At 35.3% G+C, this 16480-nt stretch overlaps 1 protein-coding gene across 4 annotated transcripts in view; it reads right to left on the reverse strand.

Moving 5' to 3' along the window:
- Positions 1-16480, reverse strand: part of LOC114053672 (DNA-dependent protein kinase catalytic subunit-like) — a 167918-nt gene that overhangs the window by 65020 nt on the left and 86418 nt on the right. For 3 of the 4 annotated variants that reach the window (XM_027876779.1, XM_027876780.1, XM_027876778.1), the window contains 8 exons: positions 16144-16281; positions 15588-15707; positions 14389-14532; positions 13599-13750; positions 12181-12312; positions 10695-10806; positions 721-845; positions 477-626 (listed from right to left, as the gene is read on the reverse strand). In XM_027876779.1, the coding sequence (XP_027732580.1) occupies positions 477-626; positions 721-845; positions 10695-10806; positions 12181-12312; positions 13599-13750; positions 14389-14532; positions 15588-15707; positions 16144-16281 (1073 nt within the window). The remainder of the gene's footprint in view (positions 1-476; positions 627-720; positions 846-10694; positions 10807-12180; positions 12313-13598; positions 13751-14388; positions 14533-15587; positions 15708-16143; positions 16282-16480) is intronic. The other variant, XM_027876781.1, reaches the window with a different exon arrangement.

Raw genomic sequence — 16480 nt, forward strand, 5'->3', positions numbered from 1 at the left:
AAATATCAAAATGTATCTGTCCCACAAAATTACTCTTAGCTCTTTGTCCCCCCCCACATGCCTTTCTGTTCATTCATTATAAATCTACTAGTAGCCACAGACATAAGTTTGCTGCACGTAAGCTTCACCTCCTCTACATACTCAAAGACATCTGCTCTACACTTTCAAAGAAGACTCTTCAATTTCTGTCTATGGATCAACATATTCAGAAGTACAGACTCTTAAGAGCTGGATGTGGCCTTGGTAATCACCTTCTCTGAGCTCCTCATTTTGCAGATGAAGACAATGAGAGCCAAGAGGTTAAATGACTTGTCTATGTAACTATATAAATGAGTTAGCGGAAGAGAGAAGACTAAAACTGACCAGCTGGAATTGACTCCCAGAAAGAGCTCTTTTCCACTTTATACTTCAGTGACTATTTCATGCACTCACTGACTGATGAGCCAAAGCATATGGATGGCAACTTCCCTACTCACCGATGTCTCATGATCTGGGTGAAATCCTTACTTTTCAACTGTAAGTAGAGATCATGTATTTCTTCTGCACGACAAAGTACCACCTCCAAACATAAGGTTTTCATCACTCCATGCAATTTTGGCAGCAAAAAGAACACAGCATTCATAAACCTTGAAATTGATATAATTAACAAACAGGATGAAGAATAACAACACTTTCCCATGGCCAAAAACAAGAAAATGATCATATAACTCAATATCCTACCTATCAGCAAGAGGAGGGAAGGTCTTCACTACTTTATTCAAACACACAATAAATTTGTCCTCCTTAGTATTCTGATGTTGCTTCAGTTGTCTGACAACTAACTCAAAAACTGAGCCCTCCAGCACCTGGAAGATTAAGTAAACTTTAAAACAAAGAAAAAGACTGAAAACTTAAGGACACGTTCTGTCAACTACTAGTGACAAATTATACTTTTAACTGTTTAAGTGAACATAAATGAAAATTAATAGATTCACCTAGAAATAAAAATCTAACTGACATCAGTAATACTTTTAAGCTTTGTAAACTGTCTACTTCACAACAAACCTGTGTGATAGGTATATTAGACATTATTATTCTCATTTTACAGTTAGGAAATCAATCAGTTCAAGAAATTAGAGGCAACTAGGCAGCACAGTATTGTGCACTATACATTAGGTTAAGGTATTATAGATCACAAGGAGCTTATAATTCGGTAGGGGATGAGATGTAGACACAAACAATAATAGTTAGAATGTATGATGGGCACAGGAGAGATTAAAGAGAAAGGAATGAGATCCTGAGAGAGTAGAAAACACCTTCCAAGTGTTCCCTAATTCTGAACATTTTCTCACAGAGAAGCACAAACTGGTAACAAAATACCTAAAATAACATTCTCACTGATTTTTTTTTCTGAAAAGAAATACACCTAAGATCCAAGTATGAAATTAATCAGCAAGATGCTGCTTCAACTAAGAAAAGCTGATATGAGGGAAAAAAAAACCCAACAAATTTGCTACTAGAAGGTACTAGTAAATAAAATAGTAATACAACTGAATACAATACTATAGCTAAGGATATACTTTAATTCTAAGCTCCAACTTTCAAGAGTTTGCTAAAATTATTTTAAGCAATTACTAAACTGTGTAAAGACTTTTCTTTAATGTGAATTTTTAATTTACTCCTTGATTTAAACTGGATAGACTGCGCAGGCAAGAATTCACTTTACATGTCAAAATAATTACCCATTTACTTAAACTTTAAAAAACTTAAAAATATCAAGTTATTATTTCCCCATATATCCCTCAGTAACACAGTTCAAGAAATAAATAACACACAGTACAAAAAGTGGGGGGGGGGGGAAGCTGCAAGATTGCCTTTGTTTCTTCCCTACTTCTAAAGATGGGCTCATTGGAGTGGGTACTCATATTCTCTACCAACATAGACCATATGTCTTGGTAGATAGCTCCAGTCAAAAGACCTGATCAAGCAGGGGCAAAATTTCTGGTGACAGGGCTATCGAAACTAAGAAAGCCTCATTCTTAGACAGGGGAACATGTTATATTTCCTAGTTAAAGAATTTCTAGCTTGGTAAAAGCCTGCCACAATTTGTACTATTACTAGCAAAAGCCTTTTACAAGCCAGGTAATAACCTCAAAGAGGCATCAAAATAGAATTACCACTGCTTCCAAACTTAAAGGCTTTAGTACTGAAAGAGATTATCTTTATAGTACTCATACTAATGAAGTCAGATTGTGTTACAGTCAGGACATCTCTAAAGAATTTCTTCTTTTTTTTAAATTTTTAATTTATTTTTAGTTTTCAACATTTACTTCCATAAGCTTTTGAGTTTTAAATTTTCTCTCCCTCCCTTTCTTCCCCCCTCCCCAGGACAGCATGCAATCTGATATAGGCTCTACACATACATTCATATTAAACATATTTTCACATTAGTCATGTTGTAAAGAAGTATTAGAACTAATGGGAGGAACCATGAGAAAAAAAGAAACAAAACAAAAGAAAAAAGAGATTAAACAGTATGCTTTGCTCAGCATTTAGACTCCATAGTTCTTTCTCTGAATGTAGACAGTATTTTCTATCATGAGTCTTTGAGTTGTCTGAGAAGGGCCAAGTCTATGAAAGTTATTCTTCCCACAATGTTGCTGTTACTGTATACAATGTTCTTCCAGTTCTGCTCACTTCACTCAGCATCACTTCATGTAAGTCTTTCCAGGGTTTTCTGAAGCCTACCTGCTCATCATTTCTTATAGCACAATATATTCCATTACATTCACATACCACAACTTGATCAGCCATTCCCCAAATGATAGGCATCTCTTCAATTTTCAATTCTTGGCCACCACAAAAAGAGCTGCTATAAACATTTTTGTGCATGTGGGTCCTTTTTTCCATTTTTATGATCTCTGTTTATAATTCCATCAACAATTCATTAATGTTCCAATTTTCCCATATCTTCTCCACCATTTATCCTTTTGTCATGTTAGCCAATCTGATAGGTATGATGCGGTACCTCAGAGCTGTTTGATTTGTATTTCTCTAATCATAATAATTTAGAGGATTTTTTCATATGACTATAGAAAGCTTTAATTTCTTTATCAGAAAACTGCCTGTTCATATCCTTTGACCATTTATCAATTGGGGAATGACTTGTACTCTTATAAATTTGACTTAGTTCTCTATATATTTTAGAAATGAAGCCTTTATCAGAGACATTGGCTGTAAAAATGTTTCCCAGCTTTCTGCTTCCCTTCTAATCTTGGTTGCATTGGCTTTGTGCAAAAACTTTTCAATTTAATGTAATCAAAATTATCCATTTTGCATTTCATAATGTTCTCTATCTCTTGTTTGGTCATAAATTCTTCCCTTCTCCACAGATCTGAGAAGTAAACTATTCCTTGCTCTCCTAGTTTGCTTATAGTATCAGCCTTTATATCTAAATCCTGTACCCCTTTTGACTTTATCTTGGTATAGGGTGTAAGATGCTGGCCTATGCCTCATTTCTGACATACTATTTTCCAGTTTTCCCCAGCAGTTTTTTGTCAAATAGTGAATTCTTCTTCCAAAAGCTGGGGTCTTTGCACTTATCAAACAGTAGATTACTATAGTCATTGACTATTGCGTCTTGCGTACCTAACCTATTCCACTGATTCACCACTTTATTTCTTAGCCAGTAGTTTTGATGATTTCTGCTTTATAATACAATTTCAGATCTGGTATGGCTAGGCCACCTTCCCTTGCATTTCTTTTCATCAGTTCCCCTGATATTCTGGACTTTTTATTCTTCCAGATTAATTTTGTTATTATTTTTTTCTAGTTCTATAAAATAATATTCTGGTAGTTTGATTGGTATGACACTGAATAAGTAAATTAATTTAGGTAAAACTGTCACTTTTATTATATTAGCTTGGTCTACCCATGAGCAATTGATATTTTCCAATTATTTAGATCTGACTTTGTGTGAAAAGTGTTTTGTAATTGTGTTCATATAGTTCAAAGACTCAGACTGACTCTAAGCCAGTTAGAGAGATTTATAATAGTTTCGAGGTTTCACACTCTGGTGAGTGGCTAAGTTCCTTAGAGGAATTAGCAATTTCAGTAAGGCAAGACAAGACAATTTTATAGAATATAAGATGCTGATTACACATTCAAAATTTTCATAGAATATAGGAATATGATTAATATTAAAAAAGGCAGGAGGAGTTTGTTGAGGGATTAGGTAATAGGGGATGGGTCCCAGCCTTCGTAGAATTGTGCTTGCAATCACCCACAATGCATAAAGAAACACAGCCCCCCGTGGCATATATGTATGATAATGATATTATAATAAGCCTCACTACATCATAAGTTTATTCTAGGTCTGCTTTTTACTATTACTGCCCAGATGCTATCTTAGAGTGGGCCCTTCTATGGTTTGGTGGTTAAGCAACCTGCTCTACGTTCTGGTGGCGCTTTCTTATTAGCTAGCTATTATTGTTCTGTCTGGTCAATATGGATGATGTGGTTGTGGTTGAGTGCATGGACACACCTGTTTCTGTGGGAAATATGTGAATTAGATATGGGGGCAGAGGCTAGTTAGAAGATTGGGTCTGGGGGCAATGACCAGTTAGGGCCAGTGGCTAGCTAGAGGCAGTGCAGTGGGTCTGCTGTTCATTGAGGCCTATGATTGAGTTTGGAGGCCTGTGATATATTAAAGTCAGACTGTGTGGTCAAATGAAGGCATGCCTACTGTTCAGTGAGGCTCATAAGGAAGTTAGAATACTGGGGCTGCGAGCAGCTTTATTAGGATTCCATCACATATTACACTGACTGACCTTTCCTATTCCTTGTAATAGTTAGAGTATGGACAGTATAATGGATGGCCAGTTAGCTAAGATTTGATTTTAAACACACAAATAGAAAATAAATTATAATTGACCCTCAGCATTTACAAAATCACAGAGCTCAAAAGGACAGCAGAAAAGGGGTATTAAGATTTTTTGTATCGTGGGCTCATCTGGCAGTCTGGACAAGCCTCTAGCCAAATCCTGTTGCTAAAACAAAAAAGTTTACAGACTTCAGGCTAATAAACCTCAATCTCAATAATTATCTAATCCAATCTGTTACCTGATCAAGAATTCCTTCTTCAACAACTTCAATAAGTGATCATCTAGCCATTGCTTCAAGACTTTGAGAATCTGCTAACTTCCTACAACAGAACATTCCTCTTTGGGATAATTCCAATTATCAGGAAGTCTTCTTCCTTACCATCAAACCTAAAATCTACCTCTCAGGAACTTGGCCCTAGTCACTCAGTAATTAATTGTATTCAGTTACTTAATAACACTGTGCCGAGTTCTGCCCTTGGTGGCTAAGTGAAATAGTTCTAATAATGCCCCTTCCAAATTATGCCCTTCAAATATTTAAATGATAATAACAACTAATATTTACATAGAACTTTAAAGTTTGTATAGCACTTTATCTCTGAATAAATCTCACATCCTGGGCCACCTCCAGTTGCCCAGAACTATATCTGGCCACTGGACCCAGATAGCCCCAGAGGAGAAAGTGAGGCTGTTGACTTTGCACAGTCCTCTCTCATTTAAACCTGATTCACTTGCCAGTCATGGCATCATCTTCCTGATATCATAGTCCTGTCCTGTCCTCTCTCCACATGATGTATCATGCCCTTACCTGAGAGTGCTCTACCTAAAGGAAGGTAAATTTTGAAGGCTAAAATCTACCTAGGTATCTTGGGGTTTACAGGCTAGATTTCTTTCTTAAAGACCAAGCCTTAAACCTAATTTACTCTGGCTCTCATTGACTGGTCAACAATAGGTAGGGACCTACCCAAACACCACTTAATGGTTATTATTTGGGCCCAAACAATGGCTCAGAGCGAATATAAATAGCAATTGTTTCTCTTCAGTCCAGAAACCCTGAGGGTCTTCCCCTCGCTGGTTTGTTTTTTTTTTAATTATTATTAAAGGGCCCATTCCTTGGCTCACTTCTCAAACAGCCCTTATCAATGAATGGGAATTGCCTCAAAATGAAAACTCAGAAAGGCCTTAGCTTAAAAAGACAAAGGTCTCCCAACTGCATTCTGAGCCACCTCTAGTCGTCCTGATCTATGGCTGGCCACTGGACCCAGATAGCTCCAGAGGAGAAAGTGAGGCTGGTGCCTTTGCACAGCCCTCCCTCACTTAAATCCAAATCATTTGCAAGTCACGGCATCATCTTCCTGATGTCATGGTTCTCTTCCAGAATGAAGGATAAACCACACACAACACTTTATTTGTATGTAAGGTCCACTGTTCCTTTAGGATAAATGGCCCACTTTAGTGCTACAAAGGGCAGAAAACGGAACTTTTTTTAATAACTTTTTTTAAAGGAAAAAAATTAATTGTCAAGGTATGTAAGATATTGCCAATGCCGCAGATCAATAGTTTGATAGCTAAAACAGGTAGAAAAAGAACTATGATTTAATAAAAACTGTTATTATATGTTTATTCAGAAACCATTTTCAAAGAGCATTTGAGCAATTTTGGACTGAAAATTAACTATGGCATAAACATAAAAGTTTAAATACCTCTTTGAATAATGTAAAATTATGCCTTACTTGTATGGGAACAGTTTGATTTTATAAGGGGCAAAGAAAGATCTATTTCTTATTGAGAACTGAAGAAATATGAGTATAAACAGTGGACCAGCCTGGATCATGGCTAAAATGGGTAAAACTTAAAAAAAGAAAAAGAAAAGAAATTTTATACACACATATAAACATTGAGAGGCTGAGGTATAATTTTTAAAAGACTATAGGTTTCATAGGGAAGTCTGGGGTGAAAGGTGAGTCCCTAAGAAGAGTCAGGAGGATCCTCATTTAAGCCCTAGAAATAGACAGTTAAGAACTTAGAGAAGACTCTGATGCAGCAGGCTGAGAAGAACTACAGAGGCAGTGCTGGAGCAGAGAAGAGGCTCCATCCGTGCTCGAGCAATGGGAAGGAGTCAGCTGACACAAGGCTTCTACTGAGGTATTCCTAATTGGTGGGAGAGAAAACTGACTTTACTGTCACCAGCTGGTGCTGTCTGGAACCGAAGGGAAGTGAAGCTTTTAATAAAAGCCTGCTGCTCTTTGCCATCACCTCTAAATTAAGAAGGAAAAGCAGAAGAGGCTTTACAGCAGTCTGTATCCGGTATTTAGGCTTGTTTTCCTGACTTAAAGAGTTAAGCCAAGAGCTGTGTTGATGGGAGCCTCACCAGCATCTGGATGAGGGAAACATTTGGCTGTTCTGGTCTACACAGCCTAGAGATGGCCAGTTCGATGAGTTTTACAGTTCTTTGGTTTAAAGAGAACTGTTATTTGCAGAACATCTTTCAAAACTCTTTTAAGAGTGATTTTAAGTTGAAAGGACTTGTAAATGCATATTTTTGTTGTTCAGTTCTCTGACTCTCTGTGACCCCCATTTGGGGTTTTTGTGGCAAAGATACTGGAGTGGCTTGTCATTTCACAGATGAGGTAACTGGGGCAAAATGGGTTAAGTGACTTGCCCAGGGTCACACAGCTAGTCAATATCTGGGGCTGGATTTGAACTCAGGTCCTCTTGACAACAGGGCTGGCACTCTATCCACTCTATCTAGCTGCCCGGAAAGTTAGAAGGGGCCTTATCTTGTCCCTTTTGTTGTTGTTCGGTTGTGTTGAACTCTTTGTGACCCTATTTGTTGTTTTCTTGGCAAAGATACAGGAAAGGTTTGCAATTTCCTTCTCCAGATCATTTTACAGGTGAGGAAACAGAGACAAAAGGGTTAAGTGACTTGCCCAAGGTCACACAGTTAGTGTCTGAGGTCAGATTTGAACTCAGGGAAAATTCAGTTTTCCTGACTCCAGACCTGGCACTCTATCTTCTGTGTTTACCTAGCTGGAATAGTTAGGACCAACTGTAGAGAGTTAACAGAGAAGCAGTTGTGAGTGCTTCCTCTAAGTGGGTTCACATTCTTCTCCCTGCCCCCACAGAGACTACATTAGGGAGAGAGTGTGATATAGGTTTATGTGTATATTGTGATATATTTTGAATCTGCTTTAACATATTAGTATCTTATGCTATTTCTTTTATCTTCTTGTTAAGCAATGTAATGCACCTAGTATGAGCACTGTTTTGTAGGGTATCTGGGGTAGGTGTTCCTCTTCCTGGACCCCCACAATATCACAAAGGATAGATCTAATCGCCCCTCTCCTGGGGAAGTGTCAACAATTCCTACTTCCCTCTGGGTGGGCTCACCCAGTCAAGCCATAAAACCTCCAGCACTAATATTCTCTGCATTTACCTGATCTGACCCAGTTACTTTCACCATCTGTGTTATCTGCAATGACAATTCTACTTCCCCAAGCACATCCTGGACTGTGATGCTTGGGTCCCACTGTGGTGGTTTCACTATCTTGGATGGAGAAAACTTGCTTAAAGACTTTTTGCAAGCTTCTTCCATCTTTCTTCTAGGTGCTCTTTCATTTTCACCCTTAAAGGCCCTTACGATGAATTTGCTTGGTTGGACAACTACGCAAAACTCTCTTTAAGCTGGTTTTACCCTCCCACTGTTTCTCTCTGCTTCGTGGGATGATACTGTTCATAGTCATCGATTTTCCTTCTTTGTAAAGTTTTACAAACGAGTTTATAGTTTAAATTGGTGTTGCTTTTGGCAGCCATCTCTCTTCACGTGGGAATTAAGTCAGATATTTGCTAAGGCATTTTCTGGGTTTTTTTTGGTCTTCTTGGGGCATTTAACTTATACTAGTTAAAACTACTGTCTGATGATCAATGCTATTTCTATTGTACAATTCCCATTTTTTATGGAATTATTCATTTAAATAATTCAGGGTTAAGTCATTTCAAATGTACACCATACCTGTTCTCATTTTTCCTCTTTTTTTTTTTAATAATTCTGATCATACAAGCTGATGGTCTGACTGTACACAGATAGCTGACTCGGGGATAATTACCACATCAATAAAAAATATTTTTCTCTCTATGAAATATATTTTGGTGTTATTAGGTACCTGTCATGTCCAACATCTTTGAAATCTCTTATTCCTTCTTTGGGAAACTTACCCTTATGTTTTTTGCAAACAAGTCACCAAATATCAATATGTTTATTTACATGATTTGGGAAGCCTTCACAAGTTCTTCACAGAATTTCTTTACAAGTTAATTCTCAGCAACCATTGGTACATAAACTGCATTTATTTTCATGACAATCCTTTTCCTAAATATTTATTTTTAGTGCTGCAATATGTGAAGTCTAAATGGTCCATGAAATAATGTTCCCTGTTGCCTCTGGGCATATGATAAAACTCACTTTGTTGATCCCTTTCTTTGGAAAACCCAATCTTAAAAAAAACTATTCAAATATGTCACTATTTTTATAATTCTTATTAGCACGAGCTACAAAATTTAAGGTGTAAAGGACATGATTTCAGAATGTTACATTTTCTATATATGTTAGAAAATAAGCATATTATGCACATTTAAACCTGAAATTTTAGCATGACAGGACAATGAACCAATAAGAATCCTTTGCTTTCCAATGGCTTGATCTTACATAAAGGTTAGTCATTTCTTCATTAAAGCATAAATCTGACTAAAACCTCTCAAAACACATTTCAATTTTTAAAAAGGAACTTGTTAAGCAATAAATTTCTGACTGGTAAAATATGAGGAGACAGATTTTTGAAAAGAGGTAACTTCAGGGGTAGCTGGGTGGCGCAGTGGGTAAAGCACTGGCTCTGGAGTCAGGAGGACCCAAGTTCAAATCTGGTCTCAGACACATAACACTTACTAGCTGTGTGACCCTGGGCAAGTCACTTACCCCCACCTGCCTTGCCAAAAAGAAAAATAAAAAAAGAAAGAAAGAAAGAGGGAACTTTACATATTGTTTGCCAAGGTGAGCCATCTTCCTTTCTTTCCCTAGCACTAGAATTTAGACTGTAATTACTTAACGATAGTCCTTTTGTCTGTTAAAGGTTGAGCACAACTCTTTCTCCAAAATCAGCACCATTTCTTAAAGACCTATTTCAAACTACTAGTGAACACCAACTAAATAAATCTATTAGTTCTTAATAAATAACATCTGGCACAGTTCAAGCTGCAGCAAGCCATTTAAATGCCTTTTGATGTTCATTAGTTATTTAGTCATAGAAAATTTCTCTAAACTTTCTTGGGGAAAATAATATGCTTTTCTAAATACATATAATGGCCTGCCACAAGCTCTTTGGCTTGGCATTTGAAGGATTAAAAAAAATACATCTCTAACCTACTTTACTTTCCCTTCATATGCCTTGTATTCTATCTAAACTATACTACTCTCCATGCCTTAAACATGTTCCACTTTTCTACTCTTGTGCCTTTCTTCTATCTCCTAACCTGAAATATTCTACCTCCAGATTTCTACCAGCTAAAAATCACCCTTTCTTTCAAGTGTCTCGCTCTTTATGTGGCTTTCCTTTTCTAATATACTCAGTTAAACAGGATCCCTCCTTTCTCTAAGCTCTCATGGCACTGTTCTTTTTCTTTGAATTTTCACATTCTACACTAATGGATCAGAAGTTCCTTGAAAAAAAGGGACTATTTCTTAGTGCCTACAAAAAGACTTTCCACATAGCAGATATTCAATATGTTGGTGGAATTATAAATTATCATAAGAAAAAGTAATTTACATAAAAGTTCACTTACATTTTCCTTCTTAGCAATATACTGAAGAATTAATCCCAACACTTCTGCTGCAGCTGCATACACTTCTTTATACTTTACAAAAGACATGTTGTTGACCAAAGCTTGAAAGTATCTACAAATTACAAATAGAGGAAGCAAATTTGTATAAAATCATTCACCTAGTTTGCTATGATCCAAACTACACATGAAATGAAGTACTATAAGCTCTTCATCACAATCCAGAAAGGAGACCTGAAAATAAATTTTCAATGAGGATGCTAGTCCAAGGTGCAATGGGATCAAAACACCAAGAAAATCCTGGACATCTTACAAGAAAGTTTTTGGAAATATTAATCTACTATTACATAGAAAACTATGATGTAACTGTATATGGAAAACTGTGTGACATATATCTTTACTTCAATGGATCCATGTATTCATTAATATAGGGAGTCCATCTAAAGAGAGTACCATTAGTGAAGACTGTAACCTCTCCACACATTCTTACTCTGTGATTCTTATTCATATTTTTTCATAAACCCTCCACAGATGATCCATCCAAAATGCTAAAGCTTTCCTTCAGTTTCCTTAGTCTTTTGGACATGCCATTATGGTACTAAGGCTGCCCATCAGTAGATATTTTCTGCAATGTGCCTAGCTCACCTCCTTTCCTAGTCATAATTGTCTCTGATGAAACTGGAAGGACAAAAAAAACAGACAAAAGAGCAAAACTATCTACAAAGATTTTTGTAACAAATTGTTTTCACTATCAAGACTGGGCCATGGAAGAATCATCACAACTTGTATCACAATCTTGGTTATATTAATAATTGATGAAAATAGCACTGAAGAAAGGAAGAGAAAGCAGTTGGACTAGATCAAATGTACCAGAAGGAGGCCTATAATGAAGTGATACAATTATGAGGGCAGTGAGAGACTGATTCTCAAGGTATCAGAAGCTACAGAAAAGAATAATAAAAATGTGGGACCGAACAAAAAAAGTAACTGAGAAAACATTAATAATGCCTCTCTTCTCTTATATATAAAACTTTTGTGTATATTGAAGTCTTTAATTAGGAGGACAGGAGTTGGGAGTAAGAGGAAGACTGTGAGCCAGGTACCAAAATAATTGAGAAGAGAGGTTGTTACATAAGGACTGTTTTATGAAGTGCCCAGGTACCATCTATTCTCAATTCTCTGAGATCCACTCATGAATTCCTGGACTTTTCTACCACCTGGCTAGAGCCCTCCAATTGCTGACTTTCTGCCCATAACCAACAAAACTAATTCCTACAAAATAAAATTCCCTGAAATATTTCCCATATTCTTACAACATAATTCTTCACACTAAATGTCTTAAATCATTAAAAAAGCATATTTTTATTAACCTGGATTCTAGTCCCTGGCATTGAAATTTTAAACGAAAAGCTTTACTCCATTTTGCTCAATCTGGCTCAACTACATTTTAAACAGATAAAACATCAATGCAAAAAGATGTGATTCTCACCTTGTACTTTCTATACCACTTTTTGAATCATAGGGAGGTAAGTTATTTGCCATTATGATTCCTAATAACTGAATTCCTACTGAATTGTCTTTTGAGTTGGGGTCTCTATTGGAAAACTTTTCAAATATTATCCTAAAACACAAGAACAAAAGAAAAAAAAACTATATATATGAATGGTCCATTAAGTTGTAAATAAACATTGATAAAAATACCTTTGACAAGTATACACCAGAAAATTCACAGACCTATGGAAACTTTCCCTATAAAAAGCTATGATTCTATTGTTTTTCCTTCACATTCTTCTTGTTAACATTGTTTTTGTTTTGTTGTTCAGTTGTGTCAAACTCTTTATGACCTCATGGACCATACTGTCCATGGGATTTTCTTAACAAAGATAGTGGAGCTGCACTCCATCAGAGTGGCTTGTCATTTCCTTCTCCAGTGGATTGAGGCAAACAGAGACTACGTACAACTAGTAAATGTCTGAGGCCACATTAGAACTCAAGTCTTCCTGACTCCAGGCTTAGTGCTCTATCCACTGAACTATCTAGCTGCCTCTATCATCCATTACTTTCTGACTGATTTTTCACTTATTTGCATTCAGATTAATCTAGTGTTTTGCTATTGATACATTTGAATATGTTCTCTCTTCCCTTTTCTCTACCTGTCCCCTCAAACTAAACAGATAAATAAATAATAATAATATAACATAACATAATAAATAATAAAGCTTTTTCATCTCTAAATTTCATTTAATTATTTTAATTATTAAAATTAATATGCTTTTAGAACTGTTTCACTATTAGAATCATGTACTTTTAGAATTATTCTAAGGGTATCAAATAGCAAAAGACAATGCGATAAAATGGATGGAATATAAAAGTAATGAAGGGGCAACTAGGTGGCGCAGTGGATACAACACTGACCCCGAAGTCAGGAGGACATGAATTCAAATCCAGCCTCAGACTAAACACTTGACACTTACTAGATGTGTGACCCTGGTCAAGTCACTTAACCCCAATTGCCTAAAAATAAAAAAAATGTAATGAGTCTTATTCTAATTTTCTCAACTAACTTAAATGATGTTAATAAAATCCAAATCATAGCTAAAATAATGTATTACCATATATAATCAAACTAAGGCCATGTGTATTTAAGTGTCTGAACACACAAAAAGATACAATATTTACCTGAACTTGTGGAGTTTATAAAAAGAAAACCAAATAATACGGAATAAAAGCAATCAGGATTATAAGGGATTTAGCTCAATCAACACGCCGATAGATACAACTAAGTTTTATGGTTCATATCTGTCCCTTCCACTCAAACATAAATATTTATAAAACAATTACCTTTCCTAGCAATTAGTTGTTTAAACATCAGTTTTTTTTTAAGAAAGCCTTCTGCTAACGTCATACCTGTATGGTATGGATAAACAATCCTTCCAGCACTCAACAACAGTTTTTATGATTTCAAGGTTGTGCCTAAACACAGCTCTTTTTGGGTGAAAGACATGTTTCATTAAGAATTGAAGTAATCTATTTGCCAGCAGTTCATCTTTAGGAACACCCTGAAATATATGGAAATTATACTGTCATACGTAAACTTAAAATATTTAATAAAATACTAACATTTTAACAAAAATGCAAAAATGCAAAAGTCATTCATAAACGTATCTTCTTCAAATTAATGAATCTTTGGAATAATGAAAAAAAGTGAAATAAAATAAAAAATAAATAAAACTTAAAAATTACCATTAGCCATCAAAAAACATTGTGTCCTGTGCATAATACAAAGACATACAAATTTTTTTTAAAAATACTTTGAAAAGTGTTTAAAATTTTTCTCGTTCTGAAAGGAGTATGCTTCACCTATCTAAAAAATTCTGAGGAACATATGATACTGAATAAATGAGGCATCACTGTACCTAAAAAATGCTTTGCAAACTTCAAATATTATATAAATGTTAACAATTATTACTTTTATTCTATTTTTGTTGAAAAAAGCTAACAATAAAAATGTTTTTGATATCAAAACAATTAAATTTAAAATTATGAAATTTCTTAGGATTAAGTTAATTCACTTTTAAAGTATTTACCCATTTTGCAAAATGCTAATGATATGGAAGCATATTTGATAAAATGGATAAATTACATACCATTAGATACTTGCAAAAATATAGAATTCAATTATATATAAAATCATTACTTTGGGTGTAGCGATGCTTGTCCATGAAAGAACAACTACTACTATCTCTACCACCATATAGTGAATTCCTTCTCCTCCATTATTTTCAGAAACAACCAGCTGTAGCAAAGGATTAAGCCAGTGTTTTGCATATGACCGGAAAACCTAGAAGAAAAATTTAAAACCAAAAATTAAAGGGTTATTTTTAAAAAGCAATACTGAATTTTGAACACCTGTTCAAACAGTTAACTTTTTATATTCTAATCCACACTAGGTCCAAAATAAAGTCAATTCAAGAAAATAAATTCAGTTAAGAAGATTCTTTATTCAATCTATGTCTAAGTCCTTAAAACCATAGATGAACGGTAATGATTTACTTTTTTATGCGATATTATTGCTAGGGTAACTTCTACAGAGATTGAAATAAAGTAACCCACAGGAATCCTTCTTCCACCTGAATGACATGCAGACCTAGTTTGTGGTTCTAAATGACTTCTGGAAGTTTCAAAAATTTAAACTCAAATCCAAAGGATGAACTGTTGCCACCCCTGAATAAGAGAAAAAAAAGTGTCATGGAACCTGAAATTCCAAAAGAACGCTCTTAAAAAGAATTCTAGAAATGACAACATCTTCAAGTAATTTCCCTAGATAACTACTTTTAAGATGATAGTAAAATGCTTTGGCTTTGCAAGCCTGAAAGTACGATTTAACTGTCAGCAATTATTATTATTAAAGATCCTATATTAATGAAAATCACTGAGTATTTACGGTCAGCCAAGCACTCTGTGTGTATTCTAAACATCATATTGCTCAGAGTAGTAAAAATGCAAGCATCAAAATTTACACAGAATGATCATCATTTTTTCGGGGGGGGGGTATAGACCTGTGAGAAGAACTCCTAGTGTGCTAAATTCTTTCACTAATTCAAAGATAAAAAGGGACTATTTTCCAGAAACAGTTTATTGAGTATTGTGACTACTTTTCTTTCACAAACAATTCTTTGGAGGAGGAGGTTGGAAGAAGAGGAACCAGTAATGGGGTTACAAACATAAGGAAAAAAGGATAAAAAAGTAAGAAGAGTGGCAGATAGCTTTGAAAATATGCAATCTTTTTTTCTGTTCTGATTGCATAAAAGAAATGCTTATCTTTTTTAGTGTGTTTAAATTCAGTACTAAATAATGAAATGAAAAATAAAAAAAATTACATATAACATTACTTACTTCTTCAGTATTTATTATGAGTTTAGCTAAGAAGAGACGAATGTTTAGTGGTGTTGATGGATTTTCCAATTTACTATGAAGAAACTTCATCCACGGAGGAAGATTTGCTGGCTCTGAACCCTAAAACAATATAAATACGCATATGTGTGTGTATATATATGTGTGTGTATATGTGTGTGTGCACACACACACACACACACACAGAGTACAAAGAGCATTCACTAGCACTGGAATCAGAGGAACTGGGTTCAATCCAATCCTACTTCTAAAGCTAACTACTTATAATACCCTAGGCAAGTCACTTAATCTCACAAAGCCTCATTTTCTTTGTCTGCACAATGAGGGTTAGATTAGATGCCTTCTGATGCTCCTTCCACCTCCAGCTATAAGATTCCCAAAATTATACAGATAAAGAAAAAAAGACTGAAACTATCTGTTTATACTATACACAATCACTTTGAAATGAGGTAACTAAGAATTATTTATCCAGAATTTATTTTTCAACATAATCCCAACAAACACAATAAATGAAAAGGATGTGGGAATGAAATAATACCTCTTCTATGTGAGGTGTGATATGATTTCTCTGCATGTGCTTAATCAGAGCTGTCATGGTTGTCATACACTCATGCTGATTTAGTTCATCCATTTCTAACTCCATTACATCATCCTGGACTGTGGAGTCAATACGTTCCTACAGAAAAATAAGAAATCAAGGTATTGCTATATCATGTTTTCAACTTCAATGTATATGCCATTCTTTAAAGAACACACAAAATAAACCCTCAGTATGATATTTTGGAAGAACTACTGAATATTATGAGATTTCTAGTTTTAAGAATATAATAGGCAAATTCCTGTTCCTTCCTTGCTTCCAAACTCAATTCCTTACA

Source organism: Vombatus ursinus, unplaced genomic scaffold, assembly GCF_900497805.2.
Source record: "Vombatus ursinus unplaced genomic scaffold, bare-nosed wombat genome assembly UNPS02014812.1, whole genome shotgun sequence".
Classification (NCBI taxonomy): Eukaryota; Metazoa; Chordata; class Mammalia; order Diprotodontia; family Vombatidae; genus Vombatus; species Vombatus ursinus.